Here is a 25,378-nt window from a genome sequence, read left to right on the forward strand (position 1 = left end):
TATGCATTTTAAAGCACTATTTGACATTTAATTATTTGTAGGTAAAACTGACAAAAATTAACCAAAAGCAAAAAGAATGTAGTAGAACTACATAGCAGCAACTTGTCTGTTCCCCTCCCCCCAATTCCCCCAAAAAAAAAAAAAAAAAAAAAAAAAAAAAAAGCAAATTCTAACAATTATGAACAGTTCTTAATTTATTATAAAATTAATATTGTTAATACTATGATATAGCAGATAATTCAATAAGCCTCAAATCTATTATTCTAATGATAACTAACAATCTACTTAATGTTTTATATCCTTTGCAGTTGCATATTTCTCTCCAGTGAAATATGTTCCAAGTCAATTTTTTGAAAAATACACTTAAAATACATGGAATATATAAAAATTAATATAACAATCAAATATGTCTATAAATTCCATTCAAGGTAAATAGGTATTTATTTATAGGTAAAAATGTTACGTTTATCTTGATTTGATAGCAAATGTCATGATTCCATTTAAATTAGAAAGGTAATTAAGTTTTACAATTGAAACTTGGACATTTTGTCTGCATTTGTATATCATGAATTTCTTCATGGTAGCAAGAATTTAATACCACATTAGACTGGATTTTAATTATAGAAATTTACTTGGTTTAGGAGGTTTAGTTTAGAATTTAAATGGACTCTATCCAATAAATTATCTTTTAATCTTAGTTTTTACTGCAGTTTCAACAATGTGGCAATATTTACACAAAATTATTTTAATATTGAGAGTGAAAAAATATTCTGAAAGAACCTATGGTTTATTTTTATATTATGTATTATTTTACCAAGAATATCTAATGTTATTTATTACTTAATATAGGATATCTATCTGTTTATTATTTAATAGTCTACCTATTCATTTGCCCATGAGTGAAGAAGCTGCACTTAATTTTTAAAGTATATCAGACTTTTCACATTGTTGAATAAGATGCTGAAATAAATCATATTTAACAAATTACAAAATATAACAGCAATATTTCAAAAATTAAAGACACTAATAAATGGTACACTAGCTAATGTTATGTTCTCAAATAGAGTGATCTGATGTATTTCTTTTCTGTAAAATTAATACAAGTTACCATAATTATATAGATGTTATATTATTATGTTTTTTGATGGTTTATAAAGTGAGAGTTATAGAAATATTTTGAAAGTTAGATAAGTGTATATCCATACCCCATACCTCCATTTGCAAATGCACTTTTAAGCTGAAAAAGAATCCACGTGTTTCAGTACTTGCTTTTGAATCTAACTTCAGAAGATTTGGGCTCAGATATTTGGAATATCTAAATACTTAAAATGAATTTGAGTTACCCAATTGTCTCTGTTTAAGATCCCCTGGAAATTACAATTAGACTTAATTCAGCCTGATTGATACCCACACAATTGCCTCAGAATTGTCTCAAAATGTTTTCCTCCCGGCTTTATTTATATACTACCCCAGGAATTTCATTTAATTGATTGAAAAGAAACAGGTATACCTGCATATTTTTTTTCTGTACTTTGGCTTTTTCTATACTTTGCAGTTTTATTTTTCTGTTTACCCTGTGGAGAGGTTTCAGAGTTCTCTAGCCAATGAATAATTTAAACTGTAATCTTTGAACTCTGAATACATATGAAACAGGATGGATTGTGTTAGTCACTATGAAAAAAATATATTTTGTCCACAGATGACCAAAAATGAGAAAGCTGTTTTATTTTCACAAAGTATGAAAATAGCTGGCACTAAAAGCTTAAGAACTTCATACTTCAAATTCTCTATTTTGCCGGAAAACTCCAAACTTCAAATAAAAATTTTAACACTATCTACCATACAGCTACAAAGCAATATGTAGATGTGGTTCAATACAAAATTTTAGTCAAATGTAAATTATCATTGCCTGAAGTATTCAAGTGTTAATATTGATCCAATTAGGTAAAATATTATAAATTTGTATAATATTCATGTGTAAATATTTGAAAATATTTGTGTGCAACTATAAAAAAGTAAATATATATAAATATTATGCTATTTCTATAATTGATTGTATTTCTTTTATAATTCAGTGAACAAAATATTTTTTACTGATAGAAAAATATACATGACTTCATTGAAAAAATAAAAATTCAAGTAAGGACAAATATTCTTAGTGATAAACTGATCAGAAGAACCTATTTAATGTAATTTAAGCTCCCACGCAAATATTTAATACTTTATTTTGATGAGAGGGCAAAACAATCATATTTATAAATTATAAATATTATCAACATAAAAAACTATATGCAGAATTCTAATTCATATTGGATTTAGAGCTATCTTTTTGATGTGTACTATAATATAAAAAATTTAAAGTCTATAATGAATATGTGACCTCAAGCTCATTAGAGTAACACAAGCGTTCTGAGTCCTGAGGGATAGTTTTATCTTCTTAACTAAGGCAAGAAAAAATTAAATCATATTGAAATGCTCTATCTGTTAAAAATCTGAGAGTGAGGTAAGCAAAATGAAAAATGATTACAAATTTCCACTTCCAGAGTAACGATAAAGTAGCAAAAGCAACACAGGTTGAATTACAGATTGTAAAGACCGTTATGTAAATATAAAACTATATATTTTTAAATTAGGCATTTGAGTTTCTGATCTAAAAATTTAAATAAAACCTATATATCAACAAAATTAAGCAGGCGATATATTTATTCTGTGAAAAAAATGAATTTTATGTAGAAAATCATGGTAGTCTTTTGACACTTAAAATGCTTATTTTTAATTAGCCTTTGTTAAAAAATAAAAGGCCTTTTGAATTTTACCACTTTGGGTTTTCTAATGACTGATTTATTAATTCAAATTAGTAAAAAGATAGCAGTATTTTGCTGTCTGGTTTAAGAGAAATCTTCAAAGTGAGGAAATAATTTTTATATCATAGTGATTTAGACTGCTTTTAGGTTTTGATTAAGAAGAGTAAATGCTACCACAACTATAGCTTACTGACACAACCAGCATGCTTTCTGCCCCCAAAAGGCATCGTAGTACATTTTAATAAGTTATATGACTCTTAAAAGTTCATTATTCTTTAGCACCCCATGGGAAATAAAGAAAAAGTAAAATTGATTGTGACTTTTGACAATTATTAGTTAGAAAAAGAGGTAACAATTGCCAAAAAAATCACAAAAGTGAGCATGTTACCTGGCTATGACAAAGAGCACACAACTGACACCCAAGTAAGCCAGCAGAATATACATCCAGATATCAGGGGAGAGAGGATTCAGGAAGGAGAAGACGCCTGGGTTTGTACCATTGGGCTTGCGGTACAAAATACTTATTCCAAGTGTCATAAAGGGCTTGGAAAAGTCGATGACCTTCTCGCGAACGTAGGTAATAGCCAGTGGAGCAACTGCAAGGTCAGCTTTCTGTAGAGGGAAACATAAAAAAGAAAAAACAAAAACAAAAACGATTCTAAGTCACCAGAAAGAAGTCAGTAGCCAAATTAAAACAAAGACTTTACACTTGAGAATTGTCTCAGTAAGGATTGCATGAGCATTTAAAGCATTCTTCACTCGGAAGTGAAGCATCTGATTTACCCCGTCACTCATTTGTATGTGCTTCTGGATTAGCAAACCAAGATTTATATGGCAAGTATGAAGGGAAAGAAAAAAACATACGGTGAAAACACTGAAGGAATAATTATACATTCAGCGCCTGAATTATGCTACTGAAGATTTTTGCAATTACTTTGAATCTAAAATATAAAAACATTTAATATCAATTATGATTTTCTAAATACTTTGGTAAATTCTAAATGGTAGTAATAATAATAGTTACCTCAAATTATTTAGCTGATAATCAAGCAACATTTTTTTCCAGGTTTTAATAGTATCAATACAGTTAAAAGCTTTTATCTTTAGTTAGCATTGTGAAAATCACCTTTTTAATATGATGGTGTTTACTGTCCCTGAGTTTTCTTTCTATCCCTTTAACTTGTTTCATATTATTTAATGAAAATCCTTGCAGCTTTGCTTAAATTGCCTTAGGAAATGAGTTTTTCAGTTTTCATAAAGTTGCTAATTTTCCACGGTAGCTTAAATATGTTAAATTACTAATGCTTTTCACTCATAATGTTATAAACATTTATCAGGGATGAACTTAAGCTCTAATACAGTGACAGAAATAATACAATATGTTAAAATAACAATGGTATATATTCCCATCTATGATGAGAAGCTATATTGCTACAATTCCTTTTATTTTTATAAACATGCTGAGTTTTCAGAGAATACAGAAGAAATGTTCATTGTAAAAAGCTATAGGAAGACATATAAAAGGGTAAAATTGGGCATATACTAGTTCCTCAGCTCAGGGATTGTTGGAGGATTTATAGAAGATGCTTCTCTAAGAGGCTAGGTTTATTGACACTGTTATTCTGGGTTTGTGTTTATGGGCATTTGTGTATTGGGGGTGTGGGGGCAGGGGGAGCACTCAGATGCTTGGATAGTGTATCTTTGAGAATAACTGTGGAGAGAGAAAGACATTTCCCTAAAAATTAGAAAAGAAAAACAGGTCTTTAGGGTCCTGGGGAGGGTATCATATTTCATATTCATAAATCAAGGAAAATATCAATTTGATAATAATTGGCTATGCAACAGGCACTGTGCTAAGGACTTTACATAAATTGTCACATTTAACCATTACACATTCCTACTATTATTCCCATTTTCAGATAAGGAAACTGAATTCATGAGAAGTTAAAAACGTGTTCGTTTTCATAGAGTTAACTGAGTACTGGAACCAGGATATAAACTCAAACTATTGGAATCTATACTTAGAAATAACAGTGACATGCATCTGAGAAAACAGGAATGGAATCATGGAGGCATTCATTCATTCATTCATTCATTCATGAAAAAGTTTGTAGAGATGAAAAGGAAAATATATAGCAGAAGCAAGGGCAGTGATTAAGTAGACTGCAGTCTATGAGAATTAGAAGGTAAATGCAGAGTTCAGGCAGATGGTGTGTTTCACAGGAAGGAAACAGTACTTCCTCTAAGACAAAAAGGGATGAAGTAAAGATGGTTTGAGAAAGTGAACAATTTTGTTATGAAAAGAAAGTGATAATTTATGAAACAAAGATTTCAGGTTAAAAAAAAAAAAGGACAACTTGAAGAGGTGGTTTTCTCTTGTTTGAGAGGTTGAATATACACTAAAACTTTGGATTGCAAGTAACTTGGTTTGCGAGTGTTCTGCAAGATGAGCAAACATTTCTAATACATTTTAATGTGGTAATTGAGCGATGTCTTGCAATACAAGTAGTTTGTTTCTAGAACGAATTATGCTCACAAACCAAGGTATTACTGACCACACAACATAGTTTATCTATGGGCCACTTAACTTTGTAACTTCCCTCTTCCTAGGAACAGGAAAAACAAAACATTACCATATATAAAGCATATAAACGAATATACTTTAAACTGGTAAAATATTTTTAATTCAAAATATATATTAGCAAAAACTAGGACACAATTCAAAATACATATATTAAATCAAAACCGCTACATTCCTAAAAAGGCTGTTCTATACGCTTTCATAAATAGGATTGACAAGACATACATCAAATTTCAAAATTTACTTAGCATTGTCTAAAATAAAATTTTTATTCCAAATATAAAAATGGAAAAAAAAAGTTACAGTGAAATACTTTCAATTATAAAAGAGATTAGTCCTTTGACACAAAAATATAAACAGACACTTTTAAATATTAAATAAAAAATAAATGGATCAACAGACTGTGGTACAGCCATATAATGAAATATTATTCAGCAATAAAAAGAAATAAGTTATCAAGCCATAAAAGACATGGAAGAACCTGAAATGTATATTACTAAGTAAAAGATGTCAGTCTGTAAAGGCTATATATGGTGTGATTCCAACTCCATGACATTTGGAAAAGGCAAAACTATGGAGACTAAAAGATCTGTGGTTGCTGAGGGCTCACGGTAACCGGGGCGTAATGAGTATGTGAAGCCGGAACACTTTCAGGGCAGGGAACTATTCTGTAAGAACTCTAATGTTTGGCCATAACAGCATGCATTTATCAAAACCTAGAAAACTGCATAACACCAAAATGAACCCTAATATAAACTATAGGCTTTAGCTAATAATATTATATCAATAATGGTTCATCAACTGTAACAAATGTATTACACTAACAGAAGCGGTTAATAATAAAGGAAATGGTGGGGGGAGGGGTTAGGATGCGGGTAGGATGGAAATTCTTTCTATATAATTTTTCTAGAAACCTAAAATGTTTCAAACAGTCTACTATTTTTAAAAAAATAACAAAAGGTTGTTTTAACCATATCCTCAGTAGGGCTTAATGGGTTATGTTGATTAATTAATTAGAACTTGGTTGTTACTATTAATAGTAAATACATAAAACTTACCAAACATATTTTAAGTCCATTTAAACAATCCTCAGGACTGTCTTGCAGCAGTAAAGATGAACATTTATTTATATACAATGGTATCCTCTACAAATAAGGTGTAACTTCATTACAAGTTTATTAATAATATAAGAATTTTGAAATCTAATCAAAATGTTGTTATATTAAACATGTTTGCATTGGTAGATGTATTTTCCCATCAAATCTCACATTATTAATGACTGAGCAGGGCAGAAAAGAGCTTGATTAAATAATCCAAGAACTTTTTATCTCTTTAGATACAAGTTATGATTTAATGAAAATAGATTTAGTAATTGATTTTCTACTTTAAAGAAAAAAGTGTTCTTATATTAGAAAAAGTCAGTGGTCAAAATTGTTTAAAAATCTATTTCAGCAAAATAAAAAAAATAAGTAAATTATGTGTCATATGAATAGTACAAAGGGAAGGGAGAACTCAATTCTATCTTATTGGGCCTTTGAAGGCTTTAACACACAGTTACACCAGAAGAAAGAGTGTGAGATGACAAAGGCCTGACATGGGAGGTGCAGCAGCAGGGAAAAGAAATATCATAGTAGTAGCTCATATTAAATGTATCCAATATGGGCCAACACTGAGTTATATTCTCTGCCTATATCACTTCCATTAATCCTCACAACAGTTCTACCAGATTTGTAGCCTGATTTCCTTTTTACAGATGAAAAAGAATCATGAGAGTTTAAGGAAAATATGACTCCAAACCACACTCATTTCTCACAGTTTTTCTTGTACAATCATTCAAATGCATTATAATATTTTTTGCCCTATACTATTTCTGTATTTCCTTGCCCAAAATCATCTTCTCTTGACTCTACCATACAGATTCTATAAGACACATGTCTGGTTCGTTTTCTTCTGTGAAGCCTTTTCGGAACATTCTATAAACATTCATGTCTCCTAAGTGAATTTTTACAGCATGTAAACTTAACCATGCAATTGAGTACATAACAATACTTTAAGTGGTATTATTTCTGATTTTTTCATATATATAAGTCAACTAATATGAGATGAGAGTTTGGATGCACGTATAGTTGTAATTGTATTGTTCCTATGGGAAGATAAGCACTTTGAAACCCAGAGGCATTCCTTTCAATCAAAACACATAGCACTAAACTGAAGGAATGTTAAAGTATTCCTCTCCAGAAATTTTACAAAGATGCCCAGATAGCACCTACCTTATTAATTTAATAAGTATTAATTTAATATTCTATCATTCTATGTGAAACTCTTCCAAATTGCATTCAGTCCTCTGATCATAAGCTAACATCCCTAGAGCACTGGACAAATGTGACACCAAGGAACTGCTTAGTAAATGCTGAATATAGTTTCAATTTAACTTACTAAACTTTTCAAAGAAAATCACTCAGAGAATTTTAAAATTAAACTTTTTTTCTGATCTACTATAGAAATAAGATTTGTTAATATATTAATATAATTTCAGTGAACTAACCACCTAGGGAAAACAATAATTATTTTAATGGAGTTATATAATTAATAGCAATCCTTTGATTAAAGGCTCACAGAACAATAGTGGCATTATTTTTTGGTCTAATATCCAATTATCTAATACAAAAAATAGATAACAAAGCATATATTCATGAATGACACAATGACTTCAAATTTGCTCATTCGAGAAACATTTATGAAGTACTAGCAATCAAAGACCATAATGCTATTATTTTATAATACATGATATGGTCAGTGAAACCTCTTATACATCCTTCTTAAAGTTTTTACAATTTAACAATGAAAATCAGTCCTAAATATTGTTTTATTTTTCCACAATGTTGTGAAATGCTTAATAAGTTATTAAAGTAGTAAGTGGAGAAGAATTAACTGGAAATATTTTAACTAATTTAGCTGACATCTAAGCTAATTAATTTTGCATATCAATGTCACTTATAAGTTAGATCACGCTTTCCTAAACTATTTGCAATGTATAATATGAACAAATGCTTTGTATTTTGTTTTATGGAAATATGATTCACTTATATTCAAATCATTCAAATGCATCATAGTCACTTATATACAATACTGCCCTCCACCACTAATGTCCACCAACTCACAACTTCTACCTCCTGGACTCCTCAGTGGCCTCCTTATTGGTTCCCTGCTTTCATTCTTGTCTGACTAGAGTCTATTCATACAAAACCCAGAAAGTTCTTTTTAAAACACATACAAGGTCAGACAGATAAGTTCACAAACTCATCCTAAAAAAAGAGCTGCATACCACATTGCTGAATATCACTACAGTCACCTTCGAAGTACTCCCCTTGGGAAGCTATGTACTGATGATAGCGCCAAAACAATTTTGGAACTCTTTTTCTGGAATGGTCATCAGAACTGTCATTGTATTACCCTGGGTGTCCTAAATGTCATCAAAATGTGTTTCTTTCAGTATTTCCTTTATCTTTGGGAAAAGAAAGAAGTTATTGGGGGCCAGATCAGTGAATAGGGAGAGTGTTCCAATACAGTTATTTGTTTACTGGCTAAAAACTCCCTCACAGACAGTTCCGTGTGAGCTGATGCATTGTCATGATGCAAGAGCCATGAATCGTTGGCAAAAGTTCAGGTCGTCTAATTTTTCACGCAGCGTTTCGGCACTTCAAAATAGTAAACTTGGTTAACTGTTTGTCCAGTTGGTACAAATTCATAATGAATAATCCCTCTGATATCAAAAAAGGTTAGCAACATTGTTGCAACAAGTTCATGAATTTAATTGTCCAACCTCGTATCAGATTATTGTTTCTTGCTCAGAATCCTCCAATGATTTCTGGCACACATAGAATAAAATCTAGTCTCGAACTATGAGGTATTTATTATAAGACATTACCCCTGGCTACTTTATCAACAAAAGATCCTATCACTCTTCTGGTCTTCATTGGATCACTTTTGCTCCAACAATTCTAGTTTCCTTGCTAATGTTTAAATATGTGGACATATTCCTGTCTCAAGGCCTTTTTACTTTCTACCCCTTATGCCTGAAAAACTTACCCCTTATATATCAACATGGCTTATTATCTCACTTCATTCACATGTCTGTTCTGGTGTCAGTCACTCAAAGAGATCTTTCCTGACCACTCATTCTGTCACTCCCTATCTCCTTAGCTGTTTTCATTTTCTTCAAAAACGTATCATGACCTGAAATTCTGTCATTTATTGTCAGCCTTCTTCCAAAAGAATGTAAGTCTCGTTTGAGTAAGGAGTTCTCTGTGCTGTCCAATTGTGTAGTTCTAGTGCTAGCACAGTGCCTGGGACATAGTCATTAAATAATTTTTAAATTAATTCTTGAATAAATAAAACTATCATTACTGCTAGTTCTTCCCCTACTACTTACCTAAACTTCTTTACAGAAGACAGTGTTCTTGAGTTTTGTCTCCTTACCACAGTGAGATTTTCGATGTGCATGAGTTCTATTTTTATATAACTGAAATAATAATAATTGATAACATGTTTCATATAATATCTCTGTGGCAAATGAAGCTTTCCTTATTATAATAAATAAGAAATCACCTCATACCATGATGTTAGTACTCACTAAGTTGTGTTTAAGAAAAATATTTGACGAGATTAAAGTTCCGTGTGCTTCATGTATGTGAAAACCTAACTTCAAACTTCTATAAACTGTATATGTTTTTTTTTAAAATTGGGGAGTTGGGGGAGGGAAACAGTGGTGGGGAATTGGGGAGGGGGACCAGCCAAGTTATTGTTCTTCAATCTTCATTGTGGAGGGCACCATTTGCCATCTGACTGCCCGTCGGCAGCTCGTGGCCTCTTAAGCTCAAGGTGCTATGTTAAATCTTAGTTGCAGGTGGGCGTAGTCACCATCCCATGAGAGAGTTGAACCCAGAAGCCTTGTTGTTAAGAGCGCATGCTCTATCCACTGAGCCATCCAGGTGGCAGCTCAGCTCAAGGTGCCGAGTTCAGTCTTAGTTACAGGCGGGCATAGCCTACCATCAAACAAGCAGTCTTGTTGTTAGGAGCATGTGCTCTTACCAGCTGAGCCATCCTGCCACCTGTTGGCAGCTCAGCGGTAGCTCAGCTCAGGCGCAGCGTCACTGGCCCATGTGGGAATCAAACCGGTGGCCCTGTTGCTCAGAGCTCACACTCTTAAGCTAACTCCTAACCAACTGAGCCACTTGGCCAGCCCTATAAATTGTATATATTTTATACAGCACACAGCCTAGTATCCATATGTAAGTTTACAAAGACTTAGGCTTATATTTGAGAAATATGCCTTTAGTTGCTTTCACCAAACCAAGTAGTAAACATATAGTATACAGTGGAAAGTAAAGAAGGCAACTGAGTTAAAAATACATATATTTCTTTCAGACTTGTAGGGCCTAAGCATGGGCAATTCAGTAAAAATTAAACACTAACAGCAGTGTTCAGCTGCTGCTTCAGCAGCTGTTACTTTATTAATGCTTAAATAAGTCTGCTGATAATTTCAAGTGATACTAACTCTACCAAACTTGCCATTACTGACAGAATGAAAAATAAACTTCTCAACTGGTAATTCTTCAAAAGAGTCATGGCTCCAAAATATTTCTAAAGTTTTATAGTTTGGGGATGGGGAAATCTTTAACTGATTCTGTTTTATTTGTTTTATTCCCACCCAGATCTGATTTGCCTGTAAATTCTCAATTGGGTGTTTTATAAATATTAATATCCCTATGCTAAAATTTTCAAGTAACTTTCTCTCACACTCTAATATTTCTACGGGGTTTATTTTTTACTGCCCTAATGAGTTAGTATAACTCCCTTGGAAAGCAAATAAGTACACAGAAATTTAGGGGTTATTTTTTTTACATTGTTAATTAAAAAAAAAAACCCTAAACGTCTATTAAAAATAATCCGAAATCATAAATATCGATACTCTAAAGTGGAATTTAGTATATTTGTTATTCAAGAACAAAGCACTGAATAATGATATCCCTTACATTTTTTCTTCTGTATTTTGGATATTACAGACTTCCTGCTTTTAAAATAATTAACATCTTTTAAAATTATAGAATAAGTGAAAAATTTTATCCTACCAAATTCAATCACCAAAATATGAATGATATTCTATTACATTCTATAATTTTTATAGTTACATTTAAACAAACATAAAAACAAAAGGAAAAATCCACAATATTATTCAAACTCACTGTTATTACATATTTATCAAGCATGTACTTGATGAGAGAGAGATGATAAAAGACTTCTTTGAAATAAATTTATAGGCAAAGTTTCAAAATAAAAAATTAGAAGCAACTCAAAATATTATTTAAAACTTCATGTTATTGCTTGAACCTATAAAAAATTCACAGAATTTCTTGTTACTGACTTCAGCTATTATTTCACCTATATATTTTCTGCTAAACTTTTTCTCATTTCCCAGTTTAAATGCTTTGGGAACACAACCAGTGGACCAAGAAACAACTACTAGCACTAAGATGGATGACTATGAACTACAAGGAACCTTCTTAATGGAATTGTGAACTTATAATTCTGCTCTGGTACACCATTCTACAGCGGGTAATGGATTAAGCATGTTGGATTTCCAGGATCTGTTTACAAATAATAGGTAAATTATAACAGTTGTAAATAATCAATGCTATTATATTTTCTACTATGATCCATTTATTTTAAAACTTAACATTAATTGATGTAGAATAATTTTAGAATTAATTTATTTAGAATATTTGTCACAATAACAAACATTCCTTGACAAAAGATTATCAAAGATTATGCACCAGGACTAGGGCAAAGTGTGAGATACAGGTGTTTATGACAGTTTCATTTCTCAGGTGCTTACATCAGAATAGGGAAGATGAACATGGAAATAAATTATTGGGAATGTCTAATAAGTACTTCAGTTGAAGTATGTATAAGGTACAGTAGTTTATAATTTCACTGGTTTGCCCAATTGCTGCTCTAATGGATTAATATAAAAAGATATTCATTATTAGAATTTACATTAATTCTATAAATTCTGGATTTGAAATCGGACCACAGTCATTATTAAAGAAGGCACAATGGACTCAAGGGGGAAGAGCTCAAGGGGGAAGAGTGAAAAGTATTATAACCAATTTTATAGTTCCAGATTACCTACTCTTCATTACTGGATTAAAAAAAATGTGTGTGTGTGTATATATATATATATATATATATATATATATATATATAACTACATAAATATATATATATATATGTGATCGTTAGAATGGTACATTTTTCAATATGAGATGATTACGAAAAGTTGAATGATGGTTAATACTTGTAAGCCACATTAGATAAACTGGAAGTCACTCTGAGCTCAACCTCTTCTATTTCCTTTTCTGGCTAAAATACAAATAAACATGAAATAATTATACTGTATAGCTTTACTCTTACTTAAAGGCATCATTAGATTTATTTAAATATTGTAGAGAAAAAATTATTACAAGTTCTTCTGTACATCTCCCAAAAGAAGAAGAATAACTTTTTGCTACATAGAATGTACCTTTTCCAGAACTTGTTTATAAACAGATTTACAGCATCTACAAAACTGTCATTGAATTGGTTAAATCTAAAATACAAACTTACTTAATTCCCAACATTCAAAATCTGTGTTATATGCTTAGAACAAATACAAAGTACATATTAATATTTGTTAAACAAGTAAACTGTTAATGTACAGCATGAGAAAGAACTTTGTATATAAAGATATTTACATATATATCTTAACAACTAGCCATTGTCAATGCTGCATATGGATATCTTTACAACTAATTCTCTAACAAAAAATATTTTATAACATGTTTTCTCTGGTTCCCATAACCAATGAAATTCCCTGAATCTGTTAAATTTTGTAAAGGTTGAACTGTAACTGTTTATCTATTCTATGTTAAAATTTTTGAGGTAAGAGGGAACTTGAAATCTTGTCATCTATCTGAAATTATTCATTCACTTATTCAATAATTCATCATTGAAGAATTCACTAATTCATTCAACAAATATTTATTCTTGAGTGACTGCAATATAATAGTTGTTCTAGATGCTTGTAGTACTGGAAAAGATAAACAAAATAAAGAAGACAGAAACTAGGCATGAAAAATTAATGGATGTAATTTCAGGTAGTGAAGAGTGTACTATGAGGGAAGGTAAAGCAGGGTAAGAGGATCAGAGTGTGAGAGGGAGAAAAGCAGGGCACTGCTTTTAATACGATGGATAGAGGCAACCTCTCCAAGGTCCTGACATTGAGTTACGGTTTCAGTTAGGTCAGGGATAAAGCCCTGTGAGATCTAAGCAGCGGTCTCCTGGCAAAGGGAATTGTGAGTGACCAAGGCTCTGGGTGGAAACAAGCTGGGGATGCTAGAGAGGAAGCACAGAACATCTCTAACCCTCCCCATCTCCTCACACTTTTATCGTCCTGTTGATCCTCTCCAGAAAGTCCTGCAGAATTGTAGAAACACCACATGAAAACACACACCAACCATAAACAAATGGTGTCAGATTAAGAAGAGAAAATTGGTGTCACTGCAACTCTCATTTCATTCTCTCAGTATGTTTTTCCACCACAATAAAATGATACCATTTTTATTTATTCTCTTACCTTTACCCTATAAATGTGATCTCTAGAAATTATTCTGTTCAAATTCAACCACAAGAAAACTAATTGTGCCTTAGAATATGTTAAAATAGTATAAACACATTAAACATTTTTTAAATCATACCCATGATGTGAAAACTTAGCATTATATAATAGAAAGAAAAAAAATAACCATTCTGTCCATAATATTTCCGAACCTGATATACAACCTTGCTCCTGTGTCACCTGTATGATCACCTGCCCCTACAAAAATTCTCTCTTGATAATAACAATAAAGTCACATTTTTCTGCCAATATCACTAAGGAACAGCAATTTCTTCCCAGCATATTTTATTTTTCCAATAATTCAAGTATAATAACTGAGATGAGACCACTTCCCTATGTTTGTTAATAAAAATTGAAGCTATTCTCATATTTTCTATTATATTTTAATAATATATATCATTTTGTATTTAAGAATACTTGTATCAGCTATATGCGATGTCAGAGGGGTAGTAGATTGGGGGGGGTTGCTATCACTCTGTGAGGGGTGTAAATGTCTAAACTATTACGTTGCTTTTCACACCTGAAACTAAAACAAAAACAAACAAACAAAAAATCTTGAGTAGCTCAGAGGTAAATTTGATTGTAAAGGTAAAACAGCAGAATGGGAAAAAGCAAGTGATATTCCAAAATTAACTGTTACAATTGTAATAGTGTTTCATAGCAGAAAACTGGATGCAAATAAGAAAAAAGTCCCTAAGATAAAAGTTAAAAATTTCCATCTGTCATTTAATTCAAATTGCACCCTCTCTCTCTCTCAGTCCTTCCTCTTTTTCCTTCCTTCCTTCCTTCCTTCCTTCCTTCCTTCCTTCCTTCCTTCCTTCCTTCCCTCCCTCCCTCCCTGCCTCCTTCCCCTTCCTTCCTATTTCTATTCTTTCTTATTTTTCCCTTAAAAACACAGAGGGTGATTTTTATTTTTATTAAGGCTATACAATAAAATTAAGTGTCTAATAGAAGAGAAATTAAAGACAGAAATCATAAGCAAAGAACTTTTCTATTGAATAAATGATCATGGATTATTCCAGCCTGAAAAAGTCTTAGATACATCCATAGTACTTAACCCTACAATGTCACACCCAGAATTTTAAAGAAATAACTCTAAGTTCACAAACATGCTGATACACACAATGTTTTCCCCCTGCAAGATCACCTGCAATCTGGACTTTAAATAGCCTATATGCACCAAAAGGGAATGGTTAAATAAATCAGGGTATAATATATATCAACTAATCACAAATCAAAGAGCTTATTTAGATACCAATTTAAACAAGTAAATTGTAATGAACAAATAATGTAAGCATTTATTTATTCATAATACATTGAAATACTATATCTTATAAATATGTAATAAAAATATAAATATGTACTGTTGGTTGGACATGTGATGCCATTAAGAAATTATATTATTTTCTGTGTAATAATGACAGTGGGTTTTTTTAGTCCCTCTCTTTTAGTGATAAATATTGAAATATATATACATGACATGATCTGAAGTCTAGGATTTGTTTCAAAACAATACAGGTGAAAAGGAAGTAGGTGATAGTAGAGATAAAATGAAACTGGCAATGAGTTCATAATCCTTAAAAAATTGGTGATGGGTACAAGGATCTTGACTATACAGGCATATCTCAGAGATATTGTGAGTTCATTTCCAGAACACTGTAATAAAGCTAATATCGCAATAGAGTACCATTAAGTTTTTTGGTTTTGTAGGGCATATAAAACTTATGTTTACACAGCACTGCAGTCTCTTAAGTGTGCAGTAGCATATGTCTTAAAAAACAATGTACATACCTTAAATAAAAAAACAACACTGTATTGCTAAAAAATATTAGCCATTCTCTGAACCTTTAGTGAATTGTAATCTTTTTGCTAGTGGGTGGTCTTATCTTTAATTTATAAAAAATGTGGTATCTGCAGAATAAAATAAAGCAAAGTGCAGTAAAAAAGGTATGCCTGTACTTTTCTATTTGCACACATTTGAAAAGTTCTACACTATAACATCTAAGAAGTATAGAGTTGATAATGGAAAGAAATTGAGCAAAATGTCAATAATACAGAATTATGGTTGTGTTTTATATCTAAATTTTATATTTTTGTACACTGAAAATATATTACTTTTTGTTCCAATAAGGAAAAACAATACATGTCATTTAAATACCATATAGATCAAATATGTGTATATATACATACATGTATAAAGATATATATACACACAACATATACATTAATATACATTAAACACATATAGATTTAAATATATGTTCTACTTCTAAAATCTTCACTAATAAAAAAAACAATTATAATCAATAAGGTAAATACTCTTTTTGTGGACATTATATTTAAGAATATAAAGGTCGAGATAGACATACAAAAGTTTTTTTGACCTACACGTGTATATTAACTTCAGTACAAAGATAGATCTTTCTCAAAATAATCTATTAACATCTAAAATGAATAAGAGGACTGTTTTGCTTTGATTTTATTCTGAAAAGTAGCCAATATGTTTTTATTTTGAGGGTAAGGAATATAAGCTCCTCTTTTGTAAATATTTTTATGTGAAAAATTCAGATATCAGAAGCCTCTGATATTAAATGCACTAAATAATATGCTGGAGAAAATGTTCCTATATTTCAAGGCTACCAATTCTTATCTTTTTCATATGATCATACAGTTTTTTACAGGACTAAGAGAAAGCAATAATCAATCATTATTTTTCTGTAAATGTGAAAACAGAAACTTGAACAAATATTAAATTACAAAAATATTAAGTATCCATGATTTCAGAAGGTAATACTATTTCTTCACTGGTTTAAAAAGTTCACATAAATATATCCCATAGTAAAGTAAAATACGCTTCTATTTTCTCAACTATGAAATAATATGACAGAATCTATCAATCAGTATTTACTGGTATCCTAGGCAGACTAGAGATGCAAAGATTTAAGTATGATCCCTCCCAGAGCTTATATAAAATTCCTTCAAGCAAGAAATACCCAGAGGAGCTGTAAGAACACAATGAATTCTATGAGGAATAGATCAATAGAGTTGTTAGGAGAAGATTCATGGAAGACTTGAGATTTAAACTATGAGTGAGAAAGACCAATATAACAGCTAATAAGCATGTTGAGATCCTGAGCTCATTAGTGACTCAAACTTTCTACTCAGTAGCCACAATTTGTTTCCATAGTTGGTGGCCCCAGAGAGGGATATATTGAATCTACCAGTCTGTAGCTTTCCAAAGGGCATATCAAACCCCAGACCACTGGCAACTGCTCACGTCATAGCTCAAGTTATGAGAATGGCCTTGAATCCTGTATCCTAATAAGAATGATCCCATTCAGTTTTGGTTCTGTATATCCAGCACTGTGGCTGGACAGCCACAGAAGCCCATGGACACCATAATACTTCAACTTGTTAGTGACCCAAGCCTAGGCATTTAGAAGATGAATCTATAGCCTTTATGAATCGAGGCCAGAGTCCTATTAAATTAGTAGCTTTATTCTAAGCTGTGAGGTGGGGATTAAAATTCTCCCCCTACCCCCCAGTAACAGCTACCTCTTTTCCTGTAAAGCCAAGATGTCATTGTTGACAGGCTGGCCGAGATCTTGAATATACTATTTCCATTTGATAAGTGAAACTTTGGGGGTCTTCCCACATTGTTCGTGATTAAAGTCCAAGTGGACACAACTCAAAATAGGATTATCAGGCCATGGAGTCACACGGTTTCTATGAATCAGACATTCAGCTTCAACAAGGGTCTAGCTGTAAGCTAATCACAGCTTTGTAAAAGGGTATACATGGTAGCCATGTCTAAAAGTGATTAAACAGAACCCAAAGGAAAGCTTCAGGTACAGGACACCAAAAGGCAAAATCATCAGTCACAGGACTCACAGTTCAAAGGTGTAATTGGGGTCATGGGGACCCAAAGGTACTATGACATTTCTACAAGTAACTCTTTATGATTGGGATGATTCCCTCTAGCCTTTATAGGACAACATAGATGAATGTCTTTCATACATAAAAATGTGGAAGCAACAAGTAGAGTACACTGTGAATTGGCCCAAACAGCCCTTAACACAAGGTCATGTTAGATTCCTTTCCCCATTGTGAACCCTGACTGAAATTGATTAGCAAAGTGTGGATGCCCCATGTCCACGTGAAAATTAATAAACAGAAATATCATTTAAAAATGGAGTTAGGAGGCTGAAGACAGAAGAACTCTAATGCATGTGTCACTTATGCACACTACTGACCACAAAAGGAAGAGACATATCTTGCATCTCGACAGGAAGTGATACTACTTTACTTTCATAGCGGGAGAAAGAAGAGATTTCTCCTGATCCAGTAACAGTTCAACCAATGAAAGGCTACTATAACTCAGCCAACGAAAAATTACTTTGCACTTTCAGTTTCCTCCAATAGATTCTTTGTTTACAAGAGTCCCTCCCAAGTCCATAAAAAAGCTTTCCTCTCTGTTGTTTCTCTAGACTTGCACATGGGTCTTTGTTACACTGCATGTTCCAAACTGCAATTCTTTGTTGCTTCCAAATAAAGCCATTTTGCTGGAGAAATATCTGGTTGTCTATTCGTTTAAAGTCAACACACCGATGGGACAAGTAAGATGGTGACTTGGTGACCAGTATCCAACAAAGCCCTTCAAGTTCCTTACCTGATCAAAGTTCAGGACAGGTATACATGGATAGGTATTTGCGGCCTTAGAAACAGGGGGACCTTGGCCTCATCCATAATAAGTTTTGTCTTTAAAGTACCCTAGATTGGGATAGGAGTGTCAAGAGGGGTCTGGAAGGGTCAAGTCAGAGAGCAGCTTTATACCAGTAAACAAAATGCATTTACTTTGAATTTTGACCAAGACAGTGATTATTTGCCAGTTACTCAAGGCTCCCACGTTTCTGGCTCGTCTAGTGTTGTATATTAGGTGGCAAGATTCTTAGTCTGAAATTATATATTTCTTCTCTGGAGACCCCTAAATAAGCAATCACAGCCACATAGCCTCTCAGCTAGGACTATGGGCTTTCTGCATAATGTTTGTGATTCTATCCCTTTTTTTATCCTCCCAATTCACCATTTGGAAAGTATGCCTCAATACTTCTTGCTGCTTAGCCTCTAAACACTCATTAACAGCAGGATAATAAAAGTCTTTATCTGCCTCCCTGCTCACCACTTGGGTAAGAGCATTAACTGCCACATTCCAGGAGCTATTTTCATATTTTCAACCCTGGTCATGAAGCCCATGTCTCTGTCTCCATCTCATTCTCCCTGCCAATCTGCAGTTCTTATACTTTAAATACTTAAAATCTTAAGTAGCATTATTAAGTATTAATTTTAAGTAATATTAAGTCTACTAAATGCACTGGAAATTAACCTGTGGCTTGTCTTTTAATGTTATTTCTCAGAGTGCTTTTCACAATGAAATAGGTTTATTTTTTTACCTATCTTGCATCTTACTCAGAGAATATTTTTATTTAATGGTACATATTTTACCAAAATTCCACCAAATCCTCAGCTATTATATTTTTAACTAGTGCTTCCTTCCATTGTCTTCTTCAGTAACTTATACTAGACATATGATGAAGTTTCTCACCCCATCCACTATGTGTCCTAGTTCTGCTTTCATAAATTGTATTTTCTTATCTTTCTGTCCTGTATGTTGATTAAATTAATTGGATTTTGTGGGGTTTTTTGTTTGTTTGTTTTTTGCATTTAATTCATTATTTGTGTTTGATATACCTTATCTATTGAGCTTTTTAAAATTATACCATTTAATGGTACTTTTTAAACATTCTTCAAAAAACCTATTCTTTTGCATATTTTCATAATTCATTGTTTTATTACAGAATGTAGTTTCAGTTTTGTAGATATTTTATAGAATTTTAAAAGATATTTTATCTTTAGTTTTTGTTTTAAAGTTTTTGTCAGATAGTTCTATGAAATAAATTTCATAAAAATAAAATTCATGTCCAATTATGTTTTTTTAAGTGTGAGCTTTTCATTTTTTGTTATCTCTACACAATTTGCCCAAGATTACTCTTGATAAGGATTGGAGGGGAATTTGGAAATCTGGGTGAGTCCAAAGTTATTCTACTGGTTATTATTTTATTTTAAAGTCCTTTAAATATCAAAATGCACTTGGTGGACTGATTATATTTCAATATAGAATGAAAATGTATTATGGAATAATAAATGGAAAATAGATTTCAGTGAGGATAGCAAATAAATCCATGATCAAGTTTTCATTAAATTATCCAAGTTCATATTGACATTTAAATATGGGGTATTCCTTGACAATATGCCTAGTTAATTCAACCAATACCTTTATTCAGATAGATTTATTCTTTTAAAACTCTTTTTAGTATACACAGTATACATGTGTATATTCACAGATACAAATATATATATATATATATAAATATATATATATGTATGTGTGTATATATATATATATACACACAGATACACACACACAGTATACACTGTGTGCATATATAAAAGCTATGTGTATGTGTATACTTATAATATTGCATCAATCACTTTAAAAAATGTGAAGGCTAAGTTTATTTGTTTTTTAAGTACACCATGATTTATATACAGGCAATATGAAAGCATATCAGAACACCATTGTTATCTGTACATATATTACATATTCTATTTTAATCAGAGAATTCAACCTCAGCTATACAAACTATAACATGTAACTTACGTAAAGAGATGTATGGGAATGAATCTATCTATGATGGCACGTACATAGAAGTAACATCATTCACTTAGGGTCTTGGAATGACCTAAAAATACTGACTAGAAACAAGATTCATCATCATTCAAGAAACTCTTTACACAATGACATTGATTTGCAAACAGAAGGACACTGGATGTTTTGTTACTATGGCTATTCCTGGCAGTTATCCAGGGATTACAACTGCACAACCTTACAAACAGCATAGAAATTGACTGTTTTAACAAAGGGTCTCAGCAGCATAGTGAGTAGTGCACATTATTTCTCACTGTGCATTGATGAGCTCCTTTTGAACTTTGCCAAGGTTTAAACAATAGTGACAGGCTCTGGCATTGGCAGAAAATGTGGGCCTTGACAGGGCTTCAGGAATGAGGGTTTTTGTTTGTTTGCTTGTTTTGTTTTTGTAGAAAAGCACATTTTAATCATTTAGACTAGTTATTGGTTCTAATTAGATTTGGAGTTTTAAGAAAGTTTATGAATTATCAGAAAGAAATTTGGCCACAACTATCTTCTGGGAGGGAAAAAAGGATCTAGAGTTGCTTTTAAATTAATTATTAAAGGTTATATATTTAAATCCCAAGGTAACAAAAGCTTCTGCAAACTTTTTAATGGTATCATGAAGATGAAATTCTTGATATTTCATTTTAATCTACAAAAATGACAATTTTATGTTTCAACCTAACATATTCACTAGTTATATAATTAACTGATTTGCTTAAAAGTATTTGTTCTTGAATTTTGACTTTTTAGGTACTGCCTTGAGATTTTACAAGTAGTTCAAATTACACTTCTATTTGTAACACTGATCCCAAGGTGAGAGATAATATTACAGTTTTAAACATTAACTAGGCTTTTTAAGCAAGGCAAATTGAACATAATACTTGTGTATGTGTGTGTGTATGCATGGCCACACACACATGAGTATTCATGTAATTGATTCATCACAATTGTTGGCTGACAGATGTTGACTAGTGAATAATATTTTAGGAGAAAGTCATTAGTAATCATTTATAATGATTTGGAGGCACTGTGTTCTTTTATGATCTTGACTGGTGTTTATATAAAAACAGTTTGCCTGAATACATTTTCAAATTTACAGCTTTCATCATGTGAGATCCTTCAAAAACCATTCCCAGTGCCACCTCTCCACAAAGCCTTTTACACGCCTCCAACCTGTCTGTATTCTCCCTTGCTCTGGGTTTATTCTCTATCCCTCATATGTGTGTCATGATACTTGATTCTTCAGTCATCTGTTATGTAACTGTATATTCATATCTGGTTTCTGTACTCTAGTAAATATTCTAGAGGAAGGGGTCCACATCTAAGTCATCTTTATGTCACTGGTAGTGACTCGCACAAATATTGCACAAAGCAATTCTTTCAATGAATACATGAAATAAATGTGTTTTGGGCTTCTTGTTTAGTATAATTATTCATACAACGGTATTAACTATACTGCTCTTTTTTATATAATTCCTATACTTTTGTTTAATACATTAAATACTAAATTTTTAATTTTGATGTATTCTCATTTGGGGAATGAAATTAGGAAAATGCCATTTCCCTGAAAATGAAAGTGACAATACTAAACTCCAACATGTAATGTGAGAGACTAGGTATTTATACAAACAACCAACCAGACACATTTCCAAAAGGATTAAGTGACCAGGAAAATACTTTTAATTCAGAACAACTAAAATAAAGAATGTATGAGTCCAGAGAGCTGACATTTGCCCTGATGACATATAATCCTCTAAACTTCGTAGGCTAGAGCTTGAGGTTTGATGAGCCAGAAGCCAAATCCAGAACGCCTGGGACCAAAGCAAGATAAATGATCAGACTGGAGATTTTTATATAATAAAGCCAACACACCCTACAACACTTATATTCAGTGGGTCAACTAGAATAAAGCTCACTCCGCAGAGGTAGATGGTGAGAACCCTTGCCTGGGTTAGTTTTGGACTTAACTAGGTGGGAGTAAAGTGGAAAATGTTTGCTCTGAGAATTCTTAAACACTTATCCACCATCATATGGTGATGTCCAAATAATAATAATAATAATAATAATAATAATAAATTTATTTTATGGGCTCTGGATTCATTGTGTCACTAAGCACCTGGCAGAAGCTAAATAAACTTTTCTGAGAAAATTCATATTACCAAAATGTCTCAAGTGTTTCAATAGATAATATTTCAAGGATTATGTGTTCTTTGACAATAAAATATCAGAAAGTACCTAGTGAAATAACTCCGTAAGAGTCAACAGAAATTTTAAATTGCAGAATCAGACACTCAAGAATGCAGATATTAAAAGTATCACTATATATAACATAAACATAAAGTAAGAATATATATTTCATTCAAATGAATAAAAGAAGTAATGCAAAACACAAAGAGCCAAAAAACTATGAGAAATTAAGAGATTTGTAAAAAGAACCCAATATGTCTTGCAAAAATTAAAATTATAATAAGAATAATTCAATGAATTAATTATACCACAGATTAGAAAAGCTAAAGTGTGAGTTAGTAAAATGGAAGATGTGTCAAAGTAATTATGCAAAAAGCAACACAGAGAAAAAAAAGTGGGAAAATAGAGTTTAAGAGGAATGGAAGTTCCAAAATAAATCTAGTCAGGTTTCAAAAAAGAGATAACATACATGAGGAGTAATGGCTGAGAATTTTCTAGAATTGATGGATGTCATGAATTCTCATGTAGACAGACTATAAATATAAATTAAGCAAGATAAGTGAATGAGAATTTAAATTCATCAGAATGAAGCTAAAATATCAAAGAGAGAGAGAGAGATTTTTAAAGCATCCAGAGGAAAAATACAAAAACAAGAATATATAAGATGAAATAACAATTATATAGCTAACTTCACAACAACAGCAAAGTCAAAAAAGAGTGGGCCAATATGCTTAAAGCACTGAGAAAATAAATAACTGTTAATTTAAAATTGCATATCTGCATAACTATCTGTCAAAAATGAGGGTGAAATGAAGACAATTCCAATAAAAATACAATGGGAGTTGGTAAGAAAAGGAATTTACTATCAACAGAAAGGTTCTACTAAAGTATATTGTTCTAGAATATAATATGATACCACAGAAAAGGGTTTGTAATATAAGAAGGAATTGAGAACGAAGTAATTAGATATGTTAAATTTGTTCAATTTAAACTAATATTGATTATATAAAATAATAGTATTAATGGCTTGTGACATTAAATAAAAATCGAGTTATAACAAAAGTAATAGTAGATGTCAGCATCTATTATTGATCAGTTTAGATTTCTAAAGTCCCTGTATTGTTTTGGATAAAGGCAAAACATTGAATAATTGCTAGCTTATTAAGTATGCTTGTTAAAACAGCCGTTAAAATAATAAGTAAAAATAACGCTTATAACTTCAAGCTAATAGAGGAAAAAAGGGGTGAGTCCACAAAAAGCTCATTCAACCCAAAAGAAGTCAAGAAAAAAGAAAAAAGCAAATTTAGGTGATAAAAATCATAATTTTTAATGAGAGATTATAGTGTGTTACTAATCTCTTGTTAATCTAATCAAGAAAAGCTGTTGTGCCTTTAAAAATGATAGCCCACTTAATTGTAATGTTTTGTAGCTTTTATATTAAAAGAGAGAAACTGGAAGCCAAGGCAATGAACATGTTAACAGTTATCAATTTGGCATCATGGGAAATTATAAATAAATTTGCACTTCCACTTTTTTGTTACTTTTCCTATGACTCAAAAAACATAATAGTGATAAGATTACTGTTCTTCAACATTTTTTTTTTCTGAAAATACTAAAACGCTTTCACTAGAGTGCAAAATTGAGACAACATGGTATCAAAATTCAAAGCTATGGTGCAAGTCAATTCCCATTTAGTAGAAACTGTTTTTTGATTTAGCATTTCCATTTTTGTGATAATACCTGGAGCCTTTTTAAGTTCTCTGAAAAACAAATATTTGATTTCTTCCCTAGCATATAATAAAAGAGCAATCAGGAGGTAAAAGCAAAGCATAGTGAAGTCCTCTAAGGCTCATTTATGAATCATAAAAGGCTTGATAGTGTTAAATACCAATTGCAATGCTATGGCAGCATGCTGGGAAGCATTCATGTAGCAGCAAAACCATAGCATCACAGGTCTTCTGAAAAATAATGTAAAATAAAAGTAGATTCCAACAGACTTCCCTCTTTGCCGCAGTTGTTTTATAAACTGAAACAGAATTTCTTTCTGGTAGTGTTTTTCTGTTTGTTTGTTTGTTTGTTTGTTTTAAACTGTTTGCTTTTAAAATTTCAATAGCACTTGAAGTTATAAAAGGAGCCTCATTAAAAAGAAAAGTAGCTTTTATTGAACAAAATACTCTCTTACCAACCACAAATGTTAATGATATGAAAATACAAGTTTCCTTAAACACAAAGCAGTTGTAAAGTTCTTTGGCACCACTAAAAGAGCTAAGCTTAAAACGCTACTTAAAAAAACAAACACTTCTCATAGTCTAATCTACTCAATTCTAATGAGGTAAGGG

The 25,378-nt window shown here is 31.7% G+C and overlaps 1 protein-coding gene across 6 annotated transcripts in view; it reads right to left on the minus strand.

Annotated features, from left to right (window-relative positions):
* Positions 1-25,378, minus strand: part of GRIK2 (glutamate ionotropic receptor kainate type subunit 2) — a 638,721-nt gene that overhangs the window by 170,291 nt on the left and 443,052 nt on the right. For all 6 annotated transcript variants that reach the window (XM_019643649.1, XM_019643650.1, XM_019643651.1 and 3 more), the window contains one exon: positions 3,193-3,416. In XM_019643649.1, the coding sequence (XP_019499194.1) occupies positions 3,193-3,416 (224 nt within the window). The remainder of the gene's footprint in view (positions 1-3,192; positions 3,417-25,378) is intronic.

This window comes from Hipposideros armiger, unplaced genomic scaffold (assembly GCF_001890085.2).
Source record: "Hipposideros armiger isolate ML-2016 unplaced genomic scaffold, ASM189008v1 scaffold_81, whole genome shotgun sequence".
In the NCBI taxonomy this organism is placed as follows: domain Eukaryota; kingdom Metazoa; phylum Chordata; class Mammalia; order Chiroptera; family Hipposideridae; genus Hipposideros; species Hipposideros armiger.